Source organism: Myxocyprinus asiaticus, chromosome 9 (genome assembly GCF_019703515.2).
Source record: "Myxocyprinus asiaticus isolate MX2 ecotype Aquarium Trade chromosome 9, UBuf_Myxa_2, whole genome shotgun sequence".
Lineage (NCBI taxonomy): Eukaryota > Metazoa > Chordata > Actinopteri > Cypriniformes > Catostomidae > Myxocyprinus > Myxocyprinus asiaticus.
Window position 1 is genome coordinate 24607416 of NC_059352.1, and position 22205 is coordinate 24629620.

Genomic DNA, 22205 nt, shown 5'->3' on the forward strand with positions numbered 1-22205 from the left:
TTTTGTCTCAAAGCAACTCAATTTGTATGGAAACTCTATAGTAGAAAAGTGACAAATTCACAGTTTGTTCTGCACACAATAATATGAAATGATAAAGCAGCTTATACTTTGAAAAAAATGGTCCTGTAACCTGTGCTACATGAGCATGTACTGGTGAGCAGAAGCAGGAACATTAATCAAGGGAAGTAACCACCCCTCCCATACCTGTTAGCCTTCAACTGTCCCAGCTGTTCAGCTGAAATTAATGGCAGCTTGTAGCAGGGATGGAATGGCCATCGGGAGCACCGGGACTTTTCCTGTTCAGCCGGTCAGTCGAGTAGCATGCCACTTAATACTTAAAGTGTGACAAAAAGGCACTACTCGATTAAACCATACAGCGTATCCACTGCGGGCCACTTAGTCTCAAAACGTTTATGGGGGAGCGCCTGAGCCAAATGGGCTCGATTTTTCCAGGACTGATTTTTACTCCCAGTCCAGCCCTGGCCTGTAGACACGCACAGTCGCTGGTCCTGACATCTTGATCTATATCCAATGGTTTCTGGATGCTCGTCCAGGCTTTTTGCCTATTTATGGGCCATTAAAACATTTGTATAATGTGATGTGTTAAGAGAAAGCCATAACTAAGGCAGACTTTACTGTGTGGGAAGTGTCTTGTTGACTTTGATTAGAGGCAGAGGGAGGCTCTTTGAAATGGCAGTGAAAGTGAATTAGACCAATATACTGCCATTAATGCATGCAATTAATTAAAAAAGTTGAATGCGTTTTTCTTTATCATGATTAACACATTTAACGTTAATACAGCATAAACACTGGTGTGAAGAGTGGAACCTTTGTAATGAGTCTGCCCGGAGTCATTACACTGACGCACATGCCACAAACAGACACACAACAGCACCAGAGCCCTTCTACCAAGGTGAGCCTACAAGCTAAGCATAAAATAGCATAACGCGGTGGTCCCATAGACATTCTATGGGCGGAACTGTCTTAACACGCTAGTTGACCATTATGCTCTCTCCAATGATAGAGCCGCGGAGGTTGTTATCTCAGTAAATAAAAGAATCTCAGTGATAAAATTATGGAGAAAGGAGCTTTTAACACTATTTGATGTATAAAACAAGCCCAGATGTGACTTGTGATAGAATTCAAGTATTTTTCAGCCTATGTAAGGCACGTTTTAATTATCACAGAAGCACACCAAATCTTAAATATCACCAAAACGCACAATGAGATGTTTTTGTTTGCAAGCGCTCTTCATGATGAGTTCAAAGCTGCACACGATGCTGGCGTTGCCGCTTTCACACGAATCATGAACCCAGCTTCATGATTGCTGTAACAAAGCAGATAGTCACAGTCTACCGGCAAATTAATATTTTGGAGGATGACAGTTTAAGGGATTTAATGCCCATTACAATAAATATGCAACCTATGTGAGGACTAGTTCCTTCAATTAGTCAAACTCCCACTTAGACTTTGGGAAACATTTAATGTTACTTGAATTGGTGATATTTTAGTGCATTGTCTTTATATTGTGGAAGGCTTTGTTTGGAAAATTTTAATAAAGCATTACATTAACCGATTAAGTAAAGTTTTGACATCTCTTATACATATAGATCAGGTGGGGTTTATTCGGGGCCGTAGCTCTTCTGATAACATTAGGCGTCTCATTAATGTCATGTGGTCAGTCGCGAATGATCAGACTCCAGTCGCTGCCATCTCACTTGATGCCGAAAAAGCATTTGATATGGTAGAATGGGATTATCTTTTTAAGATTTTGGAAATGTATGGGTTCGGAAATACTTTTATTGGATGGATGAAGTTACTTTATAGACACCCTGTAGCAGCGGTACAAACAAATGGATTAATTTCAGATTGTTTTACTCTGAATAGGGTCACTCGGCAGGGTTGCACTCTTTCCCCATTATTGTTCTGTCTTGCCCTGGAACCATTAGCAGCCGTGATAAGAAGGGAAGATGATTTTCCAGGGGTGATGGCGGGAGGTATGGCGCATAAGCTTTTACTTTACGCAGATGATATTTTATTATTCGTCTCCGACTCCACTAGATCTTTGCCTTGCCTCCACAGATTTAGCAATTCCTTTTAAAAAATTTCGGGATACAGAGTCAGTTGGTCTAAATCCGAAGCTTTGGCTCTGACAGCGAACTGCCCAGTAACGCTTTTCCAGCCGGGCGTCTTCCAGTGGCCCAAACAGGGCATTAAGTATTTGGGCATTTCCCAGCAAATTTGTCTGATTTAGTTAGAGTTAATTTTGACCCCTTAATAAAAAGGTTTTTGAGCGATGTGGGCAGGTGGGCTTCATTACATCTATCTATGATTGGGAAGGTTAATGTTATTAAAATGAACTGTATTCCAAAATTCAACTACCTAATACAGTCTCTTCCCATTGAAGTTCCCCTCTTTTATTTTAAACAATTTGATAGTATTGCTAAATCCTTTATCTGGAATGGTAAACGTCTTCGGATGCATTTTAAAAAGTTACACAAGCCAGTTGACAAAGGTGGGTTAGGTCTCCCCAAGATTTTGTATTACTATTATGCTTTTGGTCTCAGACATTTGGCACATTGGTCACTTCCATCTGAGAGAGCCCCTCCCTGGCTTTTTATTGAACAGGAGTTCCTTGCCCCTATATTACCATTGCAAAGTCTTTCCACCAAGCTGTCCAGAAAAGTAAAGACACTTCCCGTTATCTCACACATGCATTTAGTGTGGACAAAAGTTTCTCGCGTGTTCAACTCTGACATTTATCTGAACGTTGCCACAAGTATTTGGTTAAACACAAAAATTGTGCATTAACAAGTCCCCTTTCTGCTGGACAGAATGGATTGAGAAGGGTGTTACTACGCTGGGTGACCTGTATGAAAATGGAGCATTGAGCTCCTTTGAAAATATTATACAGCAGTTTGGGATTCCCAGATCTCAAAAGGTCATGAAGCTTCAGCGTACTATTCCTGGCTAATTCAGAGTCTAGGGGACAGGGTTCTAACATCTCTTAAGAAGTTATGGGAGAGAGACCTGAATTTAGTACTAGAATGGGGTAGGATTTTTAAAAATGTCAAGTCTATGTCTAGGGATGCAAGGGTGCACCTCATTCAATTTAAGATTCTGCATCTTCTTTATTGGACCCCCTCTAGACTGTACAGGCTTGGCCTTAAAGACACACCTACTTGCTGGCGATGCCGGTTGGAGGATGGGGACATGGCCCATGTTTTTTGGTCCTGTGTTGAGATTCAGGAGTTTTGGTCTGGGGTTCAGAGATTTATCTGTGAGGTCTTGGACACTCAGATTTTATTCTGCCCCAGACGTTGTATTTTGGGTGATGGAGCAGGTATTAATATTATAAATAAACACATATATGGGGGGTATATATGGATAAAAGTTGATTCCGTGTTTTCATGTGTTGTCTGTTAATTTTAATTTTGAAATCAATAAAAATTGTTAATGGCAAAAAATAAAGCATTACATTGCTACATATTGTTTTCTTTTCTGAGATGGAAATAAAATAATTTTGACAAGAAAAGAAGTATATATAGTGTCAAATTTCAGCACTTTTAAAATCTGCCATTAATCGCAATTAACTACAAAAATTCATACTTTTTATTGAATGATAGCACTAGCATTTAGTACAATGAATTTGCTTTCAGGAATAGTTCACCCAAAAATTAAAATACTGTTTCATTTACTTACCCTTGTTGTTCTTTCTTCCATGAAACACCAACACGATCACATGGGAAATCAACATGTTGCTTGTGAAAGTTCATGTACATTAAAATCAACCCCATATAGCCAAATTAGTGACAAGCACCATCCCCCATCAGAAATATTTTGGATCAAGACAGGTTCTGGTCCCATAGGATCCAGGAAGTAATCGTGTCCACATAAACAATGGTGAGCTCAATTCATAGGTTGCATTTTTGCTCTAAAATAACATTTTACTTCACTAACTTTTAGGTTTCAGGTTTTGGTTAGGGGGTAGTGTAAATAAAACATGCATTCTTGTTTGACTGTATTATATACAGGTGCATCTCAATAAATTAGAATGTCATGGAAAAGTTCATTTATTTCAGTAATTCAACTCAAAATGTGAAACTCGTGTATTAAATAAATTCAATGCACACAGACTGAAGTAGTTTAAGTCTTTGGTTCTTTTAATTGTGATGATTTTGGCTCACATTTAACAAAAACCCACCAATTCACTCTCTCAACAAATTAGAATACATCATAAGACCAATAAATAAACATTTTTAGTGAATTGTTGGCCTTCTGGAAAGTATGTTCATTTACTGTATATGTACTCAATACTTGGTAGGGGCTCCTTTTGCTTTAATTACTGCCTCAATTCGGCGTGGCATGGAGGTGATCAGTTTGTGGCACTGCTGAGGTGGTATGGAAGCCCAGGTTTCTTTGTTGTGGCCTTCAGCTCATCTGCATTTTTTGGTCTCTTGTTTCTCATTTTCCTCTTGACAATACCCCATAGATTCTCTATGGGGTTCAGGTCTGGTGAGTTTGCTGGCCAGTCAAGCACACCAACACCATGGTCATTTAACCAACTTTTGGTGCTTTTGGCAGTGTGGGCAGGTGCCAAATCCTGCTGGAAAATGAAATCAGCATCTTTAAAAAGCTGGTCAGCAGAAGGAAGCATGAAGTGCTCCAAAATTTCTTGGTAAACGGGTGCAGTGACTTTGGTTTTCAAAAAACACAATGGACCAACACCAGCAGATGACATTGCACCCCAAATCATCACAGACTGTGGAAACTTAACACTGGACTTCAAGCAACCTGGGCTATGAGCTTCTCCACCCTTCCTCCAGACTCTAGGACCTTGGTTTCCAAATGAAATACAAAACTTGCTCTCATCTGAAAAGAGGACTTTGGAACACTGGGTAACAGTCCAGTTCTTCTTCTCCTTAGCCCAGGTAAGACGCCTCTGACGTTGTCTGTGGTTCAGGAGTGGCTTAACAAGAGGAATACGACAACTATAGCCAAATTCCTTGACACGTCTGTGTTTGGTGGCTCTTGATGCCTTGACCCCAGCCTCAGTCCATTCCTTGTGAAGTTCACCCAAATTCTTGAATCGATTTTGCTTGACAATCATAAGGCTGCGGTTCTCTCGGTTGGTTGTGCATCTTTTTCTTCCGCACTTTTTCCTTCCACTCAACTTTCTGTTAACATGCTTGGATACAGCACTCTGTGAACAGCCAGCTTCTTTGGCAATGAATGTTTGTGGCTTACCCTCCTTGTGAAGGGTGTCAATGATTGTCTTCTGGACAACTGTCAGATCAGCAGTCTTCCCCATGATTGTGTAGCCTAGTGAACCAAACTGAGAGACCATTTTGAAGGCTCAGGAAACCTTTGCAGGTGTTTTGAGTTGATTAGCTGATTGGCATGTCACCATATTCTAATTTTTTGAGATAGTGAATTGGTGGGTTTTGTTAAATGTGAGCCAAAATCATCACAATTAAAAGAACCAAAGACTTAAACTACTTCAGTCTGTGTGCACTGAATGTATTTAATACACGAGTTTCACAATTTGAGTTGAATTACTGAAATAAATGAACTTTTCCACGACATTCTAATTTATTGAGATGCACCTGTAATTTACAACTAAATTTAAAATCACTTTTGGCGCAACTCTGTGGTCATTACACCCTGAAATGGGAGCTCACATGTGCCAATGGGTGGCAGTGACACATATTTCAGTAAGCCCAAGCCGATTTCAGCAGTAAAACGTTCCACCTACTGTTGCCGAATTCACAATGAGATCAGTCTGGGCACACAGAAAGAGATATTTGAACTGCTGTAAAGCTTAAAAAAAAAAAAAAAGGCAAAAAAGTAGTTTACCGTAAAAGTAGTGCAGACAAATCTTGTGTACTACTTTTATGGTGCTTTGTTTGTCATTTTTGGAGCTTGATAACTGCATTCGTTAAATAGAAGAAAAAAAATACAGCGACAACATTCTCTAAATAACATTCTCACAATGACCAGTAACCCAGCACAGCACAGCACAGAGTCCCATACTGTTTTTAGGCCCCGTTTCCACCTGGTTTTAAGTGATCCGATCACATGTGGTCAGCCCTAAATACAGGTCTAAATGGGATCGCAGAAACCACATGCGAATGTGGTCAAAAACGCATTTGTCCACATTGCATTTGAGGTGTAAATGCTAATTCATCCTGAATGCGTCTTGGCAGCAGTGAAGCGCCACCCCTCACCTGTCAACCACTGTGCTAAAACAAGAGTTTTAAGTTAGAGTTTTAAGATTTAAAAGGAAATAACCAATCGATTGGAAAATTTTAAAAAGCGGATACATACACAATCACGAGAGATTCACTGATGTTCTTTAATGTGTATGATACCAACACAGATGACAAGCACGAACACCTGAAGCTCCTTTAATACAGGTACTCCACTAGAACACTAGGAGAAACAGCACGCTGTTTTTTTCATGATTTCTTTGTCTTTTCTGACTTTTTTGTGCTTTAATATGACGCAGTAACACACTGACATAGTGATTGATGTATGTCGTCATGAAAAAGAGAGGCTTCCCTCCAAATCCGAACACAAGCGGTCTCAGGAGACGCATTTAAGGCCCTGTTTCCACCTGGTATTACGATGTGTTTCGGATGATCCGATCACATGATTTGGAGGGGAGGGTCTCTGTTTCATGATGACATACATCAATCACTATGTCATTGTGTTACTGCATGATAATAAAACACAATAAAATCAGAAAAACCCAAAGAAAGTGCAAAAAAACCAAAAACGTCTGTTTCTCCCAGATGCGGTTGAAATTTAATCTAAGCACAAATGCAACAAGTCAAGCAGAATTATGTTATTTTAGTGGATTACCTGTATTAAAGGAGCTTCAGGTGGTTGTGCTTGTCATCCATGTTGATATCAGACACACTAAAGAAGATCCGTAAGGCTCTCATGATTGTGTATGTATCAGCTTTTTTACATTTTCCAATCGGACAGTTATTTCCTTTTAAAGCCGCTCGTAAACGGCAAAGTTAAAACTTTTGTTTTAGCGCAGCGGTGTATTGACAGGTGAGGGCGGCGCTTCACTGCTGCCGAGACACATACAGAACCGATTATCGTTTACACCTCAAATGCGATCTGGTCACATGCGTTTTTGACCACACTCATATTTGGTTTTTATGATCCGATCACAAAAGTGCTTAGACCCTGTTTAGACCTGTATTTAGAGTTGACCACATGTGATCGGATCACCCAAAACGCATCTTAATACCAGGTGGAAACGGGGCCTTAGTATGTTATATCCCCCCACTTTATTGAGAACTACCTTTTCTGTCAAAACTCAAGTGTTCTTATTAATGTTTTGTTTGACCAGCTAGAGCAAGCACAAAGGCAGTGTGGGCACCTCTGGTTTATCTCTCTTGCACACATTCTAGATGTGACAGCAGGGCCTGCTATTTGTATAAAAGGAAAGAGGAAGAGATTTATGATGCAGTGTATGTGTGTGTTTATCTGATAACAGTGGACTTTCTGTATTTGTGTGTGGCTGCAGTTGGAAACCTTATTTTCATGTCCACACCTTCATTTTGCAGATTTTCATAGTGATACAATTGTTTTTTTTTTTGTACAGCAGCCCATATATCTGGATGTTCATTCATAGAGGTTTATTAGGGGGCAAAGTACCGAAGGTGCTGGAACCCTATTTGTTAGGATTTTCTTTTTCTTCTTCTTCTTATTATTCTGACCTAAAACTGATCATGCAGACCAAACCGTAAGACCTAGAGACTTGAAACTTTGGGGAATGATAGTACTATGGCTGGCTAGCTATACGTATGAAATCAGCCTGATCGGCCCAAAGGTGGCGCTATAGTAAAAAAAAAACAAATTATTTACTTTTTGGGCCATAACTCTTGAACCATCCATTTTTTATGTGATTCCTTGCATCATTGCTATTTTGGATTGTTAGAAAAAAAATAAATAGTTCTAGACCGTTCGCCCGATCAGAACCAAACCAGTGCAGAAATATTCAGCAGAGTCCCAATATGAAAAGCTATCAAAGGAATTTTGTACTTTTGATTCATCGTCAAACGGTACACCAAAACGTACGTACACACACCCGTCCACCCCTAGGTGGTGCTATAATATCTCATATCTCCTCAACTGTATGGGCTACAATCAAAATTCTTGAATCCTTGAGTCAAGCCCTACAAAACATATATCAGCAATTTAATTTCCATCTATACAATTTTTCTGCTATTTTGAATTTTCTGAGGAAAAAAAAATAATATAATAATTTTTTTGAACTCCTCCTAGGCCGTTTGTCTGATTCGCATGAAAATTGGTATACATCATCTACAGACCCTCCTGACAAAAAAGTTATCAAAAATGTTATACGTCAAATTGTCACGAAGATATATGAGATACACTTCCTTCAGTATAACGCCCTTTGATTCATTGACCAATATCTACTCAACGCAAAGGCCAAACTTAACAAAACCTGCTACACATAGTCAACAGGCCATGTTGAGGATGCACCCAAATTTTTGTTCAATGCTGTTTTGTTCAGTGCTACAACTAAAATACTATAATAACTCTGCAGTCATTTGATCGAAAAAGTTCAAATTAAATATGCACCTTCTTTGGTTCAAGTGCTGACATATCCTTAACATATGGATTTGACAAATCAACAAAAATGGCCACCAGCAGCCAATCAAATTTCAGCACCTAATAACTTGAATTATGAAAGGCCGATGGTCATGAAACTTATACACAAAAAGGGTCTGTACACGAAGCTGTGTATAACATTTTGTGAGAATCGGCCACAAAGTGCCGCTATAATAAGCTAATTCATGTTTGTGCTAATAACTCCGGAGCCGTATAGACTAGAATAACATTTTGTAGTTTTTTCTGAATCATTTTGTTCCCCCCCAATGATATGGTCACGTGGATTTTCATTTCCGCAAGAAAAGTTTATCACGTATTTTTGTATAAGTTGTCCTAGGCCGTTATCCCAATTTGCATGAAATGTTGTATATATCATCTAGAGACCCTGGAGTACAAAAACTGTTAAATAGTTCGGGAGATATAAGCAAAAACATTTTTGAGTGTGGCCTATAATGACTAATTGGCCTGTTTCTTGTGAACGAAATTCTCAAACTTACTAAAACTTAAAACACATGGACAACAGAACAGTCTGAGATCATGTGCACAATTTCATCAATTTGTGATGCTAGGGGTGCTATAACTTAAAAAATCCTATTTGTCCTACTGTGGTTAAGGCAGTTAGGATTAGAGTTATGGTTTGAGTTAAGGCCCGGGAATACTTCGTTTTTCTGCTTTCCGGGATGGATCATGCACATCATGTGCAAAATTTCGTAAATTTTTGATGGTAGGGGGATGTATAACTTAAGAAAATCCTATCTTTGCTACTGTTAAGGGTTAGGTTAGGTTAGGGGAAATGAAGTTTGAAAGGCTCAAACATGTACGGGCACACACCTCACAACTTAAAGTTCCCCAGGTCTTCAGATTTCCACCTCCTATATCAAATTAGAAGCTAACGAATAAAAACGTTTTAAGAGTCAACAACCCTCAAATTGTTTAAAACTATATAAAAAATATATAATAAATAAGTAAAATGCAAGGAACATGAATGAATAAATGAGTCAATCAAGAAAAGAAGTTAGATATTTAATATTTCCAGTTAGCACCATTCCTTCCCACCCTCCTAACTTATCAAAAAGTATAATGAAATCTCAAAACCAATGTCCCAAGATAAAAATAATGTGTTAGTATATAGGGATAAGTTAGATGAAAGAAAGAGGGGAGAAAGAAGGCCCTTCCTCAGGGGAATTCGCCAGGGGGGAGCTGTCGTGAGGAGCGTGAGGTCCAAGAACCACATCTGGGTGGGCCAGTAGGGTGCTACCAGGACGACCTGCTCCTCGTCCTCCCTGACCTGTACCAGAGCGGGCAGTGGGAGGATTCTTGGGAGGCAAACAGGTCCACCTGTGCCTGTCCGAATCGACTCCAAATCAGCCGGACCACCTGAGGGTGGAGTCTCCACTCTCCCCTGAGGGTAACCTACCATGACAGCACGTCCGCTGTAGTGTTGAGGTTGCCCGGGATGTGAGTGGCTCGCAGCGACTTGAAGTGCTGCTGACTCCAGAGGAGGAGACGGCGGGCGAGTTGTGACATACAACGAGAGTGCAGACCGCCTTGGCGGTTGACATATGTTACTGTTGCCATGTTGTCTGTCCGAACTAACACGTGCTTGCCCTGGATCAACGGCCGGAACCTCCGCAGGGCGAGCAGAATTGCCAACAACTCGAGGCAGTTGATGTGCCAATGCAGTCGCAGACCCGTCCAGAGGCCGGCGGCTGTGTGCCCGTTGCAAATAGCGCCCCAGCCCGTTTTGGAGGCATCTGTCGTGACCACGACGCCTGGAGACCAGTTCAAGAGGAACACCTGCCTGTAGAAACGAGAGGTCGGTCCAAGGGCTGAAAAGATGACCACGCGATGTGTCCTGTGGCGCCATGCGCATCTCGGGACTCGAGTCTGGAGCCAGTGCTGAAGCGGCCTCATATGCATCAACCCGAGCAGGGTGGCCACCGCCGAGGATGCCATATGCCCCAGGAGCCTCTGAAAAAGTTTCAGTGGAACCGCTGTTTTCTGTTTGAACGCCTTCAAACAGGCCAGCACCGACTGGGTGCGCTCGTTCGTAAGGCGCGCCGTCAAGGAGACTGAGTCCAACTCCAGACCGAGAAAAGAGATGCTCTGAACCGGGAGGAGCTTACTCTTTTCCCAGTTGACCCGAAGTCCTAGTCGGCTGAGGTGTGAGAGCACCAGGTCCCTGTGTGCGCACAACATGTCTTGAGAGTGAGCTAGGATTAGCCAATCATCGAGATAGTTGAGAATGCGAATGCCCACCTCCCTTAACGGGGCAAGGGCAGCCTCTGCGACCTTCTTGAAGACGCGAGGAGACAGGGACAGGCCGAAAGGGAGGACTTTGTACTGATACGCCTGACCCTCGAATGCAAACCGCAGGAAGGGTCTGTGTTGAGGAAGGATCGAGACGTGGAAGTACGCATCCTTCAGGTCTACTGCCGCGAACTAATCTTGAGGCCGGACACTTGCCAGAATGCGTTTTTGCATCAGCATCTTGAACGGGAGTCTGTGTAAGGCCCGGTTCAGTACTCGCAGGTCCAAGTTCCACGCAAGGGGGATCAAGGGGACAACATCATTGGCCGTACCGGCAGGTGGGTCTTTGCGGCGGGGCGGAGCTCGAGGTGCCACACCACGTTGTGGCCGTGCTGAGTCTAGGGACATCGAAGCACTTACCTGGCTCCTTGTGACCACCCTGGAAACAGCCTGGTACGTGGGAGGAAGAGGCCTGTCCTCGTAACACGTGGAGACTGCCACATTGGGGGCAGCTGTGTGCCACAGCTGGGCGCTCAGGGGCGGAAAGGCCACCACTGGAGCGCCAATCCTTCAAGAAAAAAACCCGTGGATGGTAGTCGTGGTGACGACCGTGCACACCGGGTATGTGACCCAGGGAGGAAGGAAGCCGCTCTTTTGCTGAACTGTTGGGTACCGCAGCCACTTGGGCATGCGGCGAAATCAAACAAAAAGGCAACAAAAGATTTTCCGCCCGGCCCTCCACCGGTGGATGGAGTGGTCTCTTTACCAGCTCCAAGTGAGTGGGTTCCCTCGTCTCTGAGTCGCCCGTCTCAGGGGCGCTTTGACGACCTCCGTGGGTTCTGAGACGGGTGGCGTCTGCTTCCTGCGGTGGGCTCCATGCTGGGGCCGGGCCGAAGGAGCGGGTTGCGGCGGAGCCTGTGCAGTCACCGCAGGAGGACGCCCTTGCCGATGAGCAGACGGGGTGCAGGATCTTAAGCCTCGCCGGGGCAGGATGTGCCGGATTGCCCCCGTCTGCTGCTTCACCGCCGAGAACTTCTGGGCAAAGTCCTCAACGGAGTCGCCGAATAGGCCAGCCTGGGAAATGGGGGCAGCAAGGAACCGTGTCTTGTCGGCCTCGCCCATCTCGACCAGGTTGAGCCAAAGGTGGCGCTCCTGGACCACTAGTGTGGCCATCGTCCGCCCGAGAGACCGCGCCGTGACTTACGTCGCTCGGAGAGCGAGGTCGGTCGCCGAGCGCAGTTCCTGCATCAAATCTGGGGCAGAACTACCCTCGTGCAGTTCTTTCAAAGCCTTGGCTTGGTGGACCTGCAGGAGAGCCATGGCGTGCAGGGCAGAGGCGGCTTGTCCAGCAGCGCTGTAGGCTTTAGCCATCAGGGACGACTTGAGCCTACAGGGCTTGGACGGGAGCTTAGGGCGTCCGTGCCAGGTGGCGGCACTCTGCGGGCATAGGTGCACCGCGAGCGCCTTATCCACCGGGGGAATCACCGTATAGCCCCTGGCCGCCCCGCCATCGAGGGTAGTGAGAGCGGGGGAACTGCGGAATCGGGGCCGGGCAGTAAAAGGTGCCTCCCATGATTTTGTCAGCTCCTCGTGCACTTCCGGGAAGAATGGCACTGGAGCGGGGCGTGGTTGCTTTGAGCGGCACCGTGAGCCCAGGAACCAATCATCAAGCCGCGAGGGTTCAGGGGAGAGCGGAGGGTTCCACTCTAAACCGATGTTCGCGGCCTCCCGGGAAAGCATGCCTGTCATTTCGGCATCGGCCTGTGACTGGGCAATCGTCCCCGAAGGTGGAAGCCCAGCTGAGGCTTCTGCGTCCGACTGGACAAGCCCGCTCTCCGATGCTGCGCTCCAGAGCTCATCATCTTCGCGGGCTCCGAACAAGAAGCCAGACTCACCATGAGACGAGCCGGCGAACTCATCCGGAAGCCCGATTGGGGCAGACGAGCATGCTGGGGAATGGGAGGTCCGCGGGGGGATACCCGGCAGAGACGATCCCATTGGGGTCCCCAAATCGCCCCCAGTGCTAGCCGCGCTGGCCTCATACCCGTAGGTAGAAGGACCGAGGTGGGGAGCCTCTGGGGTGGCTTGCTTTCTTACGAGCTGCGACCGCAACGTTGCCATGGTCATGTTCTCGCAATGAGAACATGAACCATCCACAATCGCTTCCTCCATGTGGGTCGCGCCCAGACATGAAAGACAGCGATCATGACCATCCGAAGTTGAGAGATAATGACCGCAACCAGGAATAACACACAATCGGAAAGGCATCTTTAAAAAGACGCGTCTTTAAAAAGACGTTCCGTGTGTGCCGCTCTTTTAGAGAAATATATACTCTTTTAGAGGAAAAAAGCTCTTTCAGAAAATATACACTCTTGTTTTTCTGCCAAAGCGCCCAGGGGCGTTCTCTGCAGTGCACCAGTGCAGAGAAGGGAGAAGCCGCTGAAATGCACCGTCAGATCCAGCAGAGGTGAATGAACAGCAGGATTCAGCTCAATGAGCATGACCGTTCGGCTCCGAAGAGAAAATCTGAATGAGTGGTTGCATACCAGCTCCTTTTATACCCATATGTCCGGGGGAGCAGCATGCAAATACCTCTCGCCAATTTTCATTGGCCTTTTAACAAAGACCAGAGGTGTCTCGGGCTCCCAAGAGTGACCCCTAGTGTCACTACATCGACACAACGTCGAGTGAGTGACAGATAGGGAACCATGGTTCATTTTCATTAGGGTCCTTAACTAAAAAAAACCTTTCTCTAACTACTAACTCAACATTTTAAATGAATACCTGCATTATTATGCTACATGCATCAACATAAAGTGCATTTCAAACTCAACTCAACGTATATTCAACGTTCAGAATCTGTACATCACTATAGAAGAAATAAACTTGCCATTAAAATGAATACGAGAATGGATGTCGTAACGCGACTCGAGTATTTTAATCATACGTGGAAATCCCACATCTTCATCAACGGAGTAAGGGCAACATAAAACCACAGATTGTGTCTGTGGCAGTTTCGGGCTCATCTGCGGCTCTGTGCGCACCACGCGCTATATATCCTCGGGTGATGTCGGCGTAAATAGCTAATCAAATATTGATGTATTACCAGTATACGGTACTCACTTCGAGCAATGTCTGCGAACAGTTCCTGTTTTGTAAACGTTTTTTGACCATTGCTGTTTGACTGCATAAAAAAAGTTCCCAGACAGGAGACTTAAATGATGCAGGAGCTTGTTTTCTCCGCTTGCCATTTTGCCAACTAACGCATGCAGAACTGTGATGTCATCAACTGATTTAACATACAGTTAATAGGACAGCTTCTCTCTGTAGAAAGTTGACCAACACTTGCAGAGGGTGTCCATCTACAGAGCCATACGGGTGCATTAGCAGAGGTTACAAATGCTCATGTCTATTTGCCGCTTTATTTTCTTCACCAAACTGTATGATCCAGATGCGTTATCAAACTAGAGATGAACCGTGGAGCAAATGCTTACCGAACCGTGGTTGGCAAACTGTACGGTTTGGTTTTTTACTGAGAACTGTTACACCCCTAATCTCAACAAATCTGTAGTGTGACACTAAAAAACAATTATAGACATATTCATCATAGTTTAAATTATATCTGCAATACTGAGAACCAATTTTCCACTCATCTCTTTCTCCCTCTCTTCCTCTCCCACAGGAGGTCCATGAAATTCTGCATGAGTATGAGCTCAAATACTGTTTTGTGGACCGGAACAAAGGAACAGGTAATTGCCCTCCTTTAGTCAATCTACTGCTCTCATGTTTCTAAAGGTTCCCTTCCATCTCAGCCATCAGAATAATTCCAGGCCTGTCCAAATACACCACACATTTGCCTACTCCATGCACCTGAGATGTTAATTTCCTTTGGTGGTGAATGAGCACTTCTATTTTGGAGAAAGTTCTCAGCTCTCTAAGTGGAGGAATGTTGCCTGTAGCTTTGAATTAAGTGAAGCTTGAGGGGGTTTTGTATGTGTGTAGTTAATGTGACAGTGTTGAATTGTCCTCTTTCTATTTCCGTACTAGCTAATGGATCAAATGAGCACACATGCGTTATAGCTTAAAATAATAATATTTAACTTTAGTCCTATTGTATATCTTGAACCACTCAACAGATAAAAATGCCATTGCTTACATTAATGAGCTAATGTTCCTGCATCCAAAGAGCTGCTACATCTACTGAAATTCCAGAGTATTTGAAAACTCATGGGGACTTTCAGAGCAAACCAAGCTTGTCATAGTAAACCATGCAGCAAAACATTTTCAAAGTCTAACATATGCTTTTAGAATAAATCTTACAGCATAAATTGAGGTGATGCTGTTAGTTCACTTGAAACTGATGCTTATAGTTCACAGATATGATTTTCACTAAAGTGGATTTGATTTATACTTAATTACTCCAAGTATTATTTATTTGACTCCAAGTAAATGGTAAAATAAGTTTGCATCTTTTTATGTTGCATCATTTGCAAAAAATACATCATTAGAAGTTCATAACATTATTAGCTAATAATAATGTAGATGTATTAGTATTAGGCTTGGGATCAATACCTTTAATCTGACGATTTTCCCGATGATTATCGATATATATCAGGATTTTTTCAGCTATAAATAGGGCTGCTTGTTGCACAATAGCTTTTGTCTTTTGTAACATATTTCAAAACACAACTTTGGTAGTGTAAGTGGCAAAGTAAATTTAAGGTGTCGCACACCGGATGTGTCTGGTGGATGACGTGCCTCATCTGAAACAATTATTTTCTACGAAGGTACGCACACATGCCAACACTCAGCATCAAAATTCTGCAGTGCCACGCAGCGAAACTTGCATAGTTTTCCATTAAATTTGACCCAAATCATTATCAAAGGACAAACATTATTTACTCTAGCCATCGCTGGATGACATGTTGTGTAGATGTATCTTTCATATAGCCTACACAATGTATTTTCAGTGACAATTATGTCAGTTTGTGGTTTGACAGCTTGAATGAATGACCTATTCAAGACTACATACAGAGAAATTGCAGAATAAACATCACCATTTCTAATCGTTCAGTTTGCACAGTTACACTAGTTTCATACACTAATCTACAAACTCATCAGCTTCACTTTGTTTATTCTTGAATAAGTACAAAATCATACTTCAGTAAATGTTATAAAACCACCTCGTGGTCTCCCAACGCTATTACGCCAGACTGAGTGAATTGGAAAGCACGCAAATTCTAATTTAAATGTTGGCTAGTTTTAATATATTGATGCTTCAAAAAGATATAGATAAAATAACCTGCCGATCAATAATCTATATATCGATATTTTGTGGCATTCCTAATTAGTATTAACACTGTGAATTATATTTTTTTATAAAATTATATTTTAACTAAACTATTGAAATTGTTAATATGTTTTAATTAGGTTTAGCAGATTCAGCAGTCCATGATTATTTTCTGTTACCCTAATTTACCAACATTAACACTACTCCAGACCATAGAAAATATAAACAGACATTCCTTTTTCCTAATCGGATTGACACATAAAGACAGAACTGACTGCATTTGGCACAACCTTGACCATCTGAACTTAGGAAGTTTAGGAAACATGGGTATCGCATATGTATAGTCCAACACAGTCTCATAACTTGTAATAATTCATACAAGGTGGCAAAATTGTAAGATGTTGTGCAACTTTTATTCCCATACAGACCAACCAATCAACAAACAGAATTTCAAATCGATACAGTACAGGCATCAAATATTAGCTGGCTTCATGTCCAACACTTTATTAGGTTTAGGGTTAGGGTAAAGGCCGGGTTAGACTTTATGGTTAGGTTTAGGTTTGGGTTAGGGGTTAAACTTAGGAAAAACTGTTATAACATTCCTTGGTTTGTTTATTTTTCTCTATGTTAGCCAAAAGTCGTACAGTTTTGTATGAACCAACATGTACAATTTCGCCATCTTGTACTATTAATACTACTTTTCATGAAACCAGACTGGTGTAGTGCCATTCATGAGGTTTGACCAACGTACTATTTTACAGTACTTTGTACACTAATTGATCCAAAACATTTTGTCACATAACACACATTTGAAAAAAAAAACAGACCTTATTTAGACTAGCACCATGTTTGATTTTTGATGGGAAGGAAAAAAGGCTGTGAGGGTTAGACTTACAGTCTCTTCAATGGCATGCACTTTATACAGCTGTATAAAGGTCCTGGATCTCATCTAATTTTCACTACTTGTTTTTTCTGGAGTTTTTTGTCTACAGAATTTATTTAAAAAAAATAATTTTTCAATGTTTCACCAGATGGACGACCAACATCTATGTAAACAGCAGTACATCCCAACTGAGAGAATGTACTTCTATGCCTTAAAGCCTTGTTTCATTCCTATCAAAAATTACATATGATACTACTCTGAATATGGTCTATTGTCTTTAAATGTTTCAGTGTCTAGAATTATGAATGTTTCTCTTCTAACCGTAAGTTTCCACTGGCACATTGTGAGCAAAGGTGAGTGAGCATTTTCAATTAATTTCTAGGGAAGCTAAGCGCCACACTCTCGAGGTGGATTGTGGGATTTACAGCGGTGCGGAGAAAGCGTTGAGGGCAGTCGAGAGCGTAAAAAAAGTTTAAATTCCTCAGCTTTGTGCAAATGAGGAACGAACAACGCTGGGAGCCAGCCAATCACTATGAGCTGAAAGCAGTAACATCTGTCATAAGCACTTAAACATATGAGGATAAAGCTGAGGATTCTGCTGGATTCAGTGCTTTAATCACAAACGGACTGCAAATGATTATCGCACACATACATTGTGACAATACTGTGGGTTGGTTGAGCAAAAGTGAGATTCAGACAGGCTTGACAGATGAAGATTGCATGCATTCGTTGTAAAAATAGTGTGGCTGGATAAAAAAATTACAATAAATGAACACAGTCCATATACTTTCATCACTCGGAAATAAAGTTTGCATCTTTCTGACTGTAATCGCGCATATATATATGATGATTATGTTGACTCTGAACTGAAAACAATTATGGGCTGAGTTTGAAATGGCAAACTACATACTGCTCTTACTATTTCTTCTATAGACTGATGTAGCAGAAGCAGTAAAAGTATTATGGGTAGTATACCATTGCGAACACAGCCATTTTTGCTGTAACACGCCCCAAAGCGCCAGCTCTCTGGGTGATGAGCGCCGTTGAGTGGATTTTTTCCGTACCGGTGGAAACGTACGGTAAATGCAACAGCTCTGTCTAAAGTTAATGCATTTGTGTTGGGACAACAAAACTCCATCGAAGTTTAGTGCAAGACATTTGTACAGTAGATGCAAATCTGACCAGTACAGTCTGAACAAAACTTAAAAATACATCTTAGACCTGCTATGATATGTATAGAGCTTACAGATTACGAGTCCCGTGAAATGCCAGAAAACAACTTGCTTTGACATGTTTCTACAAAAAATCAATACTAATTTCTTATTGATTTTTTTCCAGCTTGTGGAAGGTTATTATATTTTGACTAATAGCAACATGTTATTGTAAACATATTCAACTTGATTTCCAAGACATCGTTTGCAATGATGTAAACATCTATTGTTGTTACAGGAATAATATTTCATTATCAGTCCTAACCCTGACGCTATCCCTTAAATCGGAGGGAAATGATTGGTTGATAAGAATGTTGTTCTTGGACCAATAATGATGTTGATCCAGGAACCTACTAGGGTAAATCTCATTTTTCAGACATGTTAAGAAAGTGTACACCAAACCAGGAAAAATAATATTTCTCCTTACTGTTGTCACCAGCAATATTCAAGCCACACATTGCCACTACCGAATTGAGCCTCAGCAGCAAATAACTGCAAATGCAGGTGTAGATTTCACATGTGGGTATTTTGCACAGTCCAGTGCTAAACCTAAGGCTGATTATCAACCTGCACCTTAATGTAATGCTAGGATCTTGGCCTGCAAAATGTCATCAGTGCCTTAAACCCCTGGCAGCATTGCCAGCATTGCCATATGCTCTAATTAGCAGTATCTGGGGGTAAAGGTGAAACACAGTGATGATCTCATCCTGCAGCCGCTCTGGGCTTGTCACCTCCTGCCAGCACCCCAGCAGAGGCTCTGGTGTTAGAGATCAGAGTCCAGCGTGCCTGTGTGAGGTACACATGAAAAGTGGCAGAACTTTTTCTCTTCAGTACTGAGCTGAAACTGGTGTTACCGCTTGTGTTAAAGGGATCACCCAAAAATGAATATTCTAAAAAGGATATGTTAAGCAAAATGTTAGCCTCAGTTACCATCCACTTTCAATGCATATTTTTTCCAGACAATGAAAGTGAATGGTGACTGAGGATAACATTCTGCCTAAGATATTCCACCGTAGAAAGTCAAATGGGTTTGCAACAACACCAGTGTGACTAAATGGTGTCAGATGTTTTTTTGAGGTGAGCTATCCCTTTAAAGGTGCCCTTAATTTTTCCCGAATTAAAACGTTTTACATTTAAACAATTTTAGATTTTTTATTTTTTTTTAATCATGTTCACTCACATGAGCTTTTAGACTAATAAAAGCTGTTTTATTTTACATGGAGCAGGTCGCCTCATGGGGGCAGGCATGTTTAAACCAAATGACCAGCCGATGACTACTAGCTTTATCTCAATAACCCACCTGTATTTGAACACTTTCGCTCAATTAATAAATGAATCATGTCTGACTGTGAAAAGCGCATTTCTGCGACGACATCTGCAATTGGAAATTTTGCTTTTGCTTGATGCTGCATCCATACCACCAGGTGTCAGTATAAGTTCAAGATAACTGTTATATCGTCTGGCGCAACAACAACAAAATACTGAGTTTTGCTGCATCCACATAACCAGGTGTCAGTATAAGTTCAAGATCTTCTGGCACAACAACAACAAAAACAAAAAGTGCACCTTTAAAGAGTTTTAAAAGTTAGCAGAGTGGTTTACATGGCTAACAGACCTGCTGTTTATGGAAAACTGTAACTGTACTTGAAGTTGGATTTGAGTAACTAAAAGAGCTATGGAGGGTAAAAAGATGATGCATTACCAAGGGAGGAAATGAGCAAAGGCAAGGAAATATTGATAGAGACTGTAGAGAGAGAAGGCATTCAGGGAAGGAAGGAAGAAAAAAAGACAGGTTATATGATGGTGAAAGCTGAAAAATAGAAATCCAACAGAAAAATAATTCTTGTCTCTTCTGGCACGCTGCCCAGAATTGAAATATGCTCTGTTATTCCCAATGCTGGAGAATTACAGTAAGGGAATTACACACCTCCCCCTTCTTCCTCGTGTTATAGTTGTATTGAGTTGCATTATGAATGTTCCTAGGCTAAATAATCTGTCCATATGCTTTTAAGGCCTGCCAGGGAAGAGCTGCTTTCCAAAAAAGAAAATGGTGACAATAGCGGCAAGCTCTCATTTCAAACGGCCTTTCTAAGAAGCACAAGTAAGAATTGTTTCTGACCTCAGAGCTGTCACATCTGACATGTTCAGGATCAGTACCATTGTGATTTAAGCAGATTTGCTTGGCTAAATCTTCACAAAATCCACAGCACAGTGTCTGATCACGGTTGCATCCTGTGCTATATAGTGCTAAGAATTGCCCCGCAACAGTTGTCCAATTTACTATATCATATTATTTATGATCTACACAACAAAATTGTGTTTCTCTTCTAAACTTGTTTTCTTTGCTTTCGATTACTGTAATATCTAGAATGTGCACTCTACTAGATTGCATTATGTAGGGTGAATGTGAACCATCAAGTATATTCAACAACATGGGCAAAGGGGGTTTTGGCAGGGTATTTGTAGTTCCCAGCATGCTTTGCATGGGACTTGATGTGGTGAGTAAATATGTTGAAAAACATTTATGCATTTTTGAGCATGATGATAAAAAGTGGTAAAGAGTGGAGCTTTTGCTTTGGTTGAAGTCTAGTACACAAACAACATGTTGTATGTTGCTTTACTCAAGAAGCAATTACTACTTATCATTTAGCATGCTAATGTATAATATTATTATCTAAAAGATAACTTACTAGCATAACATTACAATATAAATCAGTAAATCATGTGACACAAAAATATTATGTAAAACTGAGTAAATTAATCGTGTTAGGGACACCTGTAAAGTTACGTTGAGGCTACTTTAAAAACTTTATCCCATTATGTTGAAATTACATTAACAAATTATGTTTTCTGACAAATAATTAGTGAGCTAAACCAAGAGGAAAAATATGTTAATATAACTTAATTGATTCATGTGGAACCGATGTATTCAAACCATTTTTTTTCCCAGTGAAGATCGGAATTGCATGTGCAAATTGCGTTCAGCAGTGATTTTGTAGGCACGTTTGAGCCTCTGCCTGATCTGCACACTGTAATTCCTTTAGCTAAACCAGCACAGACAGCACATGCAAATAACCATTTCATTACCGGGCGTAGTTCATTCTTTGTGAATTGCCCCCAGATTGCAAACAACCCAACCTTTAAAAAAACCCTTAAACCCTTAATTTCTTGTCTTTTCAGGTCTAGTGTTTAGCTAGTTTATATCCGGTCGGCTAGCTGCTGACAAGTGCCCAAAACCCCTCTAAAACCAGCGTACCAGACCATCAAACCAGCTGATGATGTTTTCTTCTTATTATTTTATTTTTTTATTCAGTTTTCAGCAAGGTATGGAGGTTCTCTACTCTCAGAACCCATGTTTCTCCACCCAATGCACAAACATCTCCCAGACAAGCTGAATTAAATAAAATCAGCTCAGTTTTGCTGAATCCCCTTTAGAAAGTGAAAAAGTCACTTGTGTGTGTATTAATCGGTCACATGCCTTTAAATGCCAAACAAGGCTGGTGGACAGCTCTCTCTTTTAGCAGCTGTAAGCCCTCCAACTTTATAAATGTTTGGATTGCCTGGAAAGGAAGGCAGCTTCTCTTTAGAGCTGCTCCAGTAATATGGAATGTTAATGTAAATTGTTGTCTGACCTCAAATGTACTTTGTCTGCAGGTGTGTTGTGTTTAGGGGCTTTGACAGGGATTTAATTAGCAAATATATTAACATGAAAACACTATTATGAACTATTGTTTCATTCATTTTCAGCCTTGTTTCGACTTTGTTTTATCATTACTATAAATGGGAAATGTATGTTGCGCCTCTAGAGGCACCAAACAGAATTGCAAAAATAATAGCTTTCCATACAGGTTTCCCAAAACCACTTCCTACCTCTTTGTGCTCCACCTGCGTTCCATTGTTAGGACAGATATGTAGT

At 41.6% G+C, this 22205-nt stretch overlaps 1 protein-coding gene across 2 annotated transcripts in view; it reads left to right on the forward strand.

Moving 5' to 3' along the window:
- Nucleotides 1-22205, forward strand: part of LOC127446336 (ribonucleoprotein PTB-binding 2-like) — a 119438-nt gene that overhangs the window by 11301 nt on the left and 85932 nt on the right. The window contains exon 2 of one of the 2 annotated variants that reach the window (XM_051707186.1): nucleotides 14588-14654. In XM_051707186.1, the coding sequence (XP_051563146.1) occupies nucleotides 14588-14654 (67 nt within the window). Of the gene's footprint in view, nucleotides 1-14587; nucleotides 14655-22205 lie in introns of those variants that run through there. The other variant, XM_051707187.1, reaches the window with a different exon arrangement.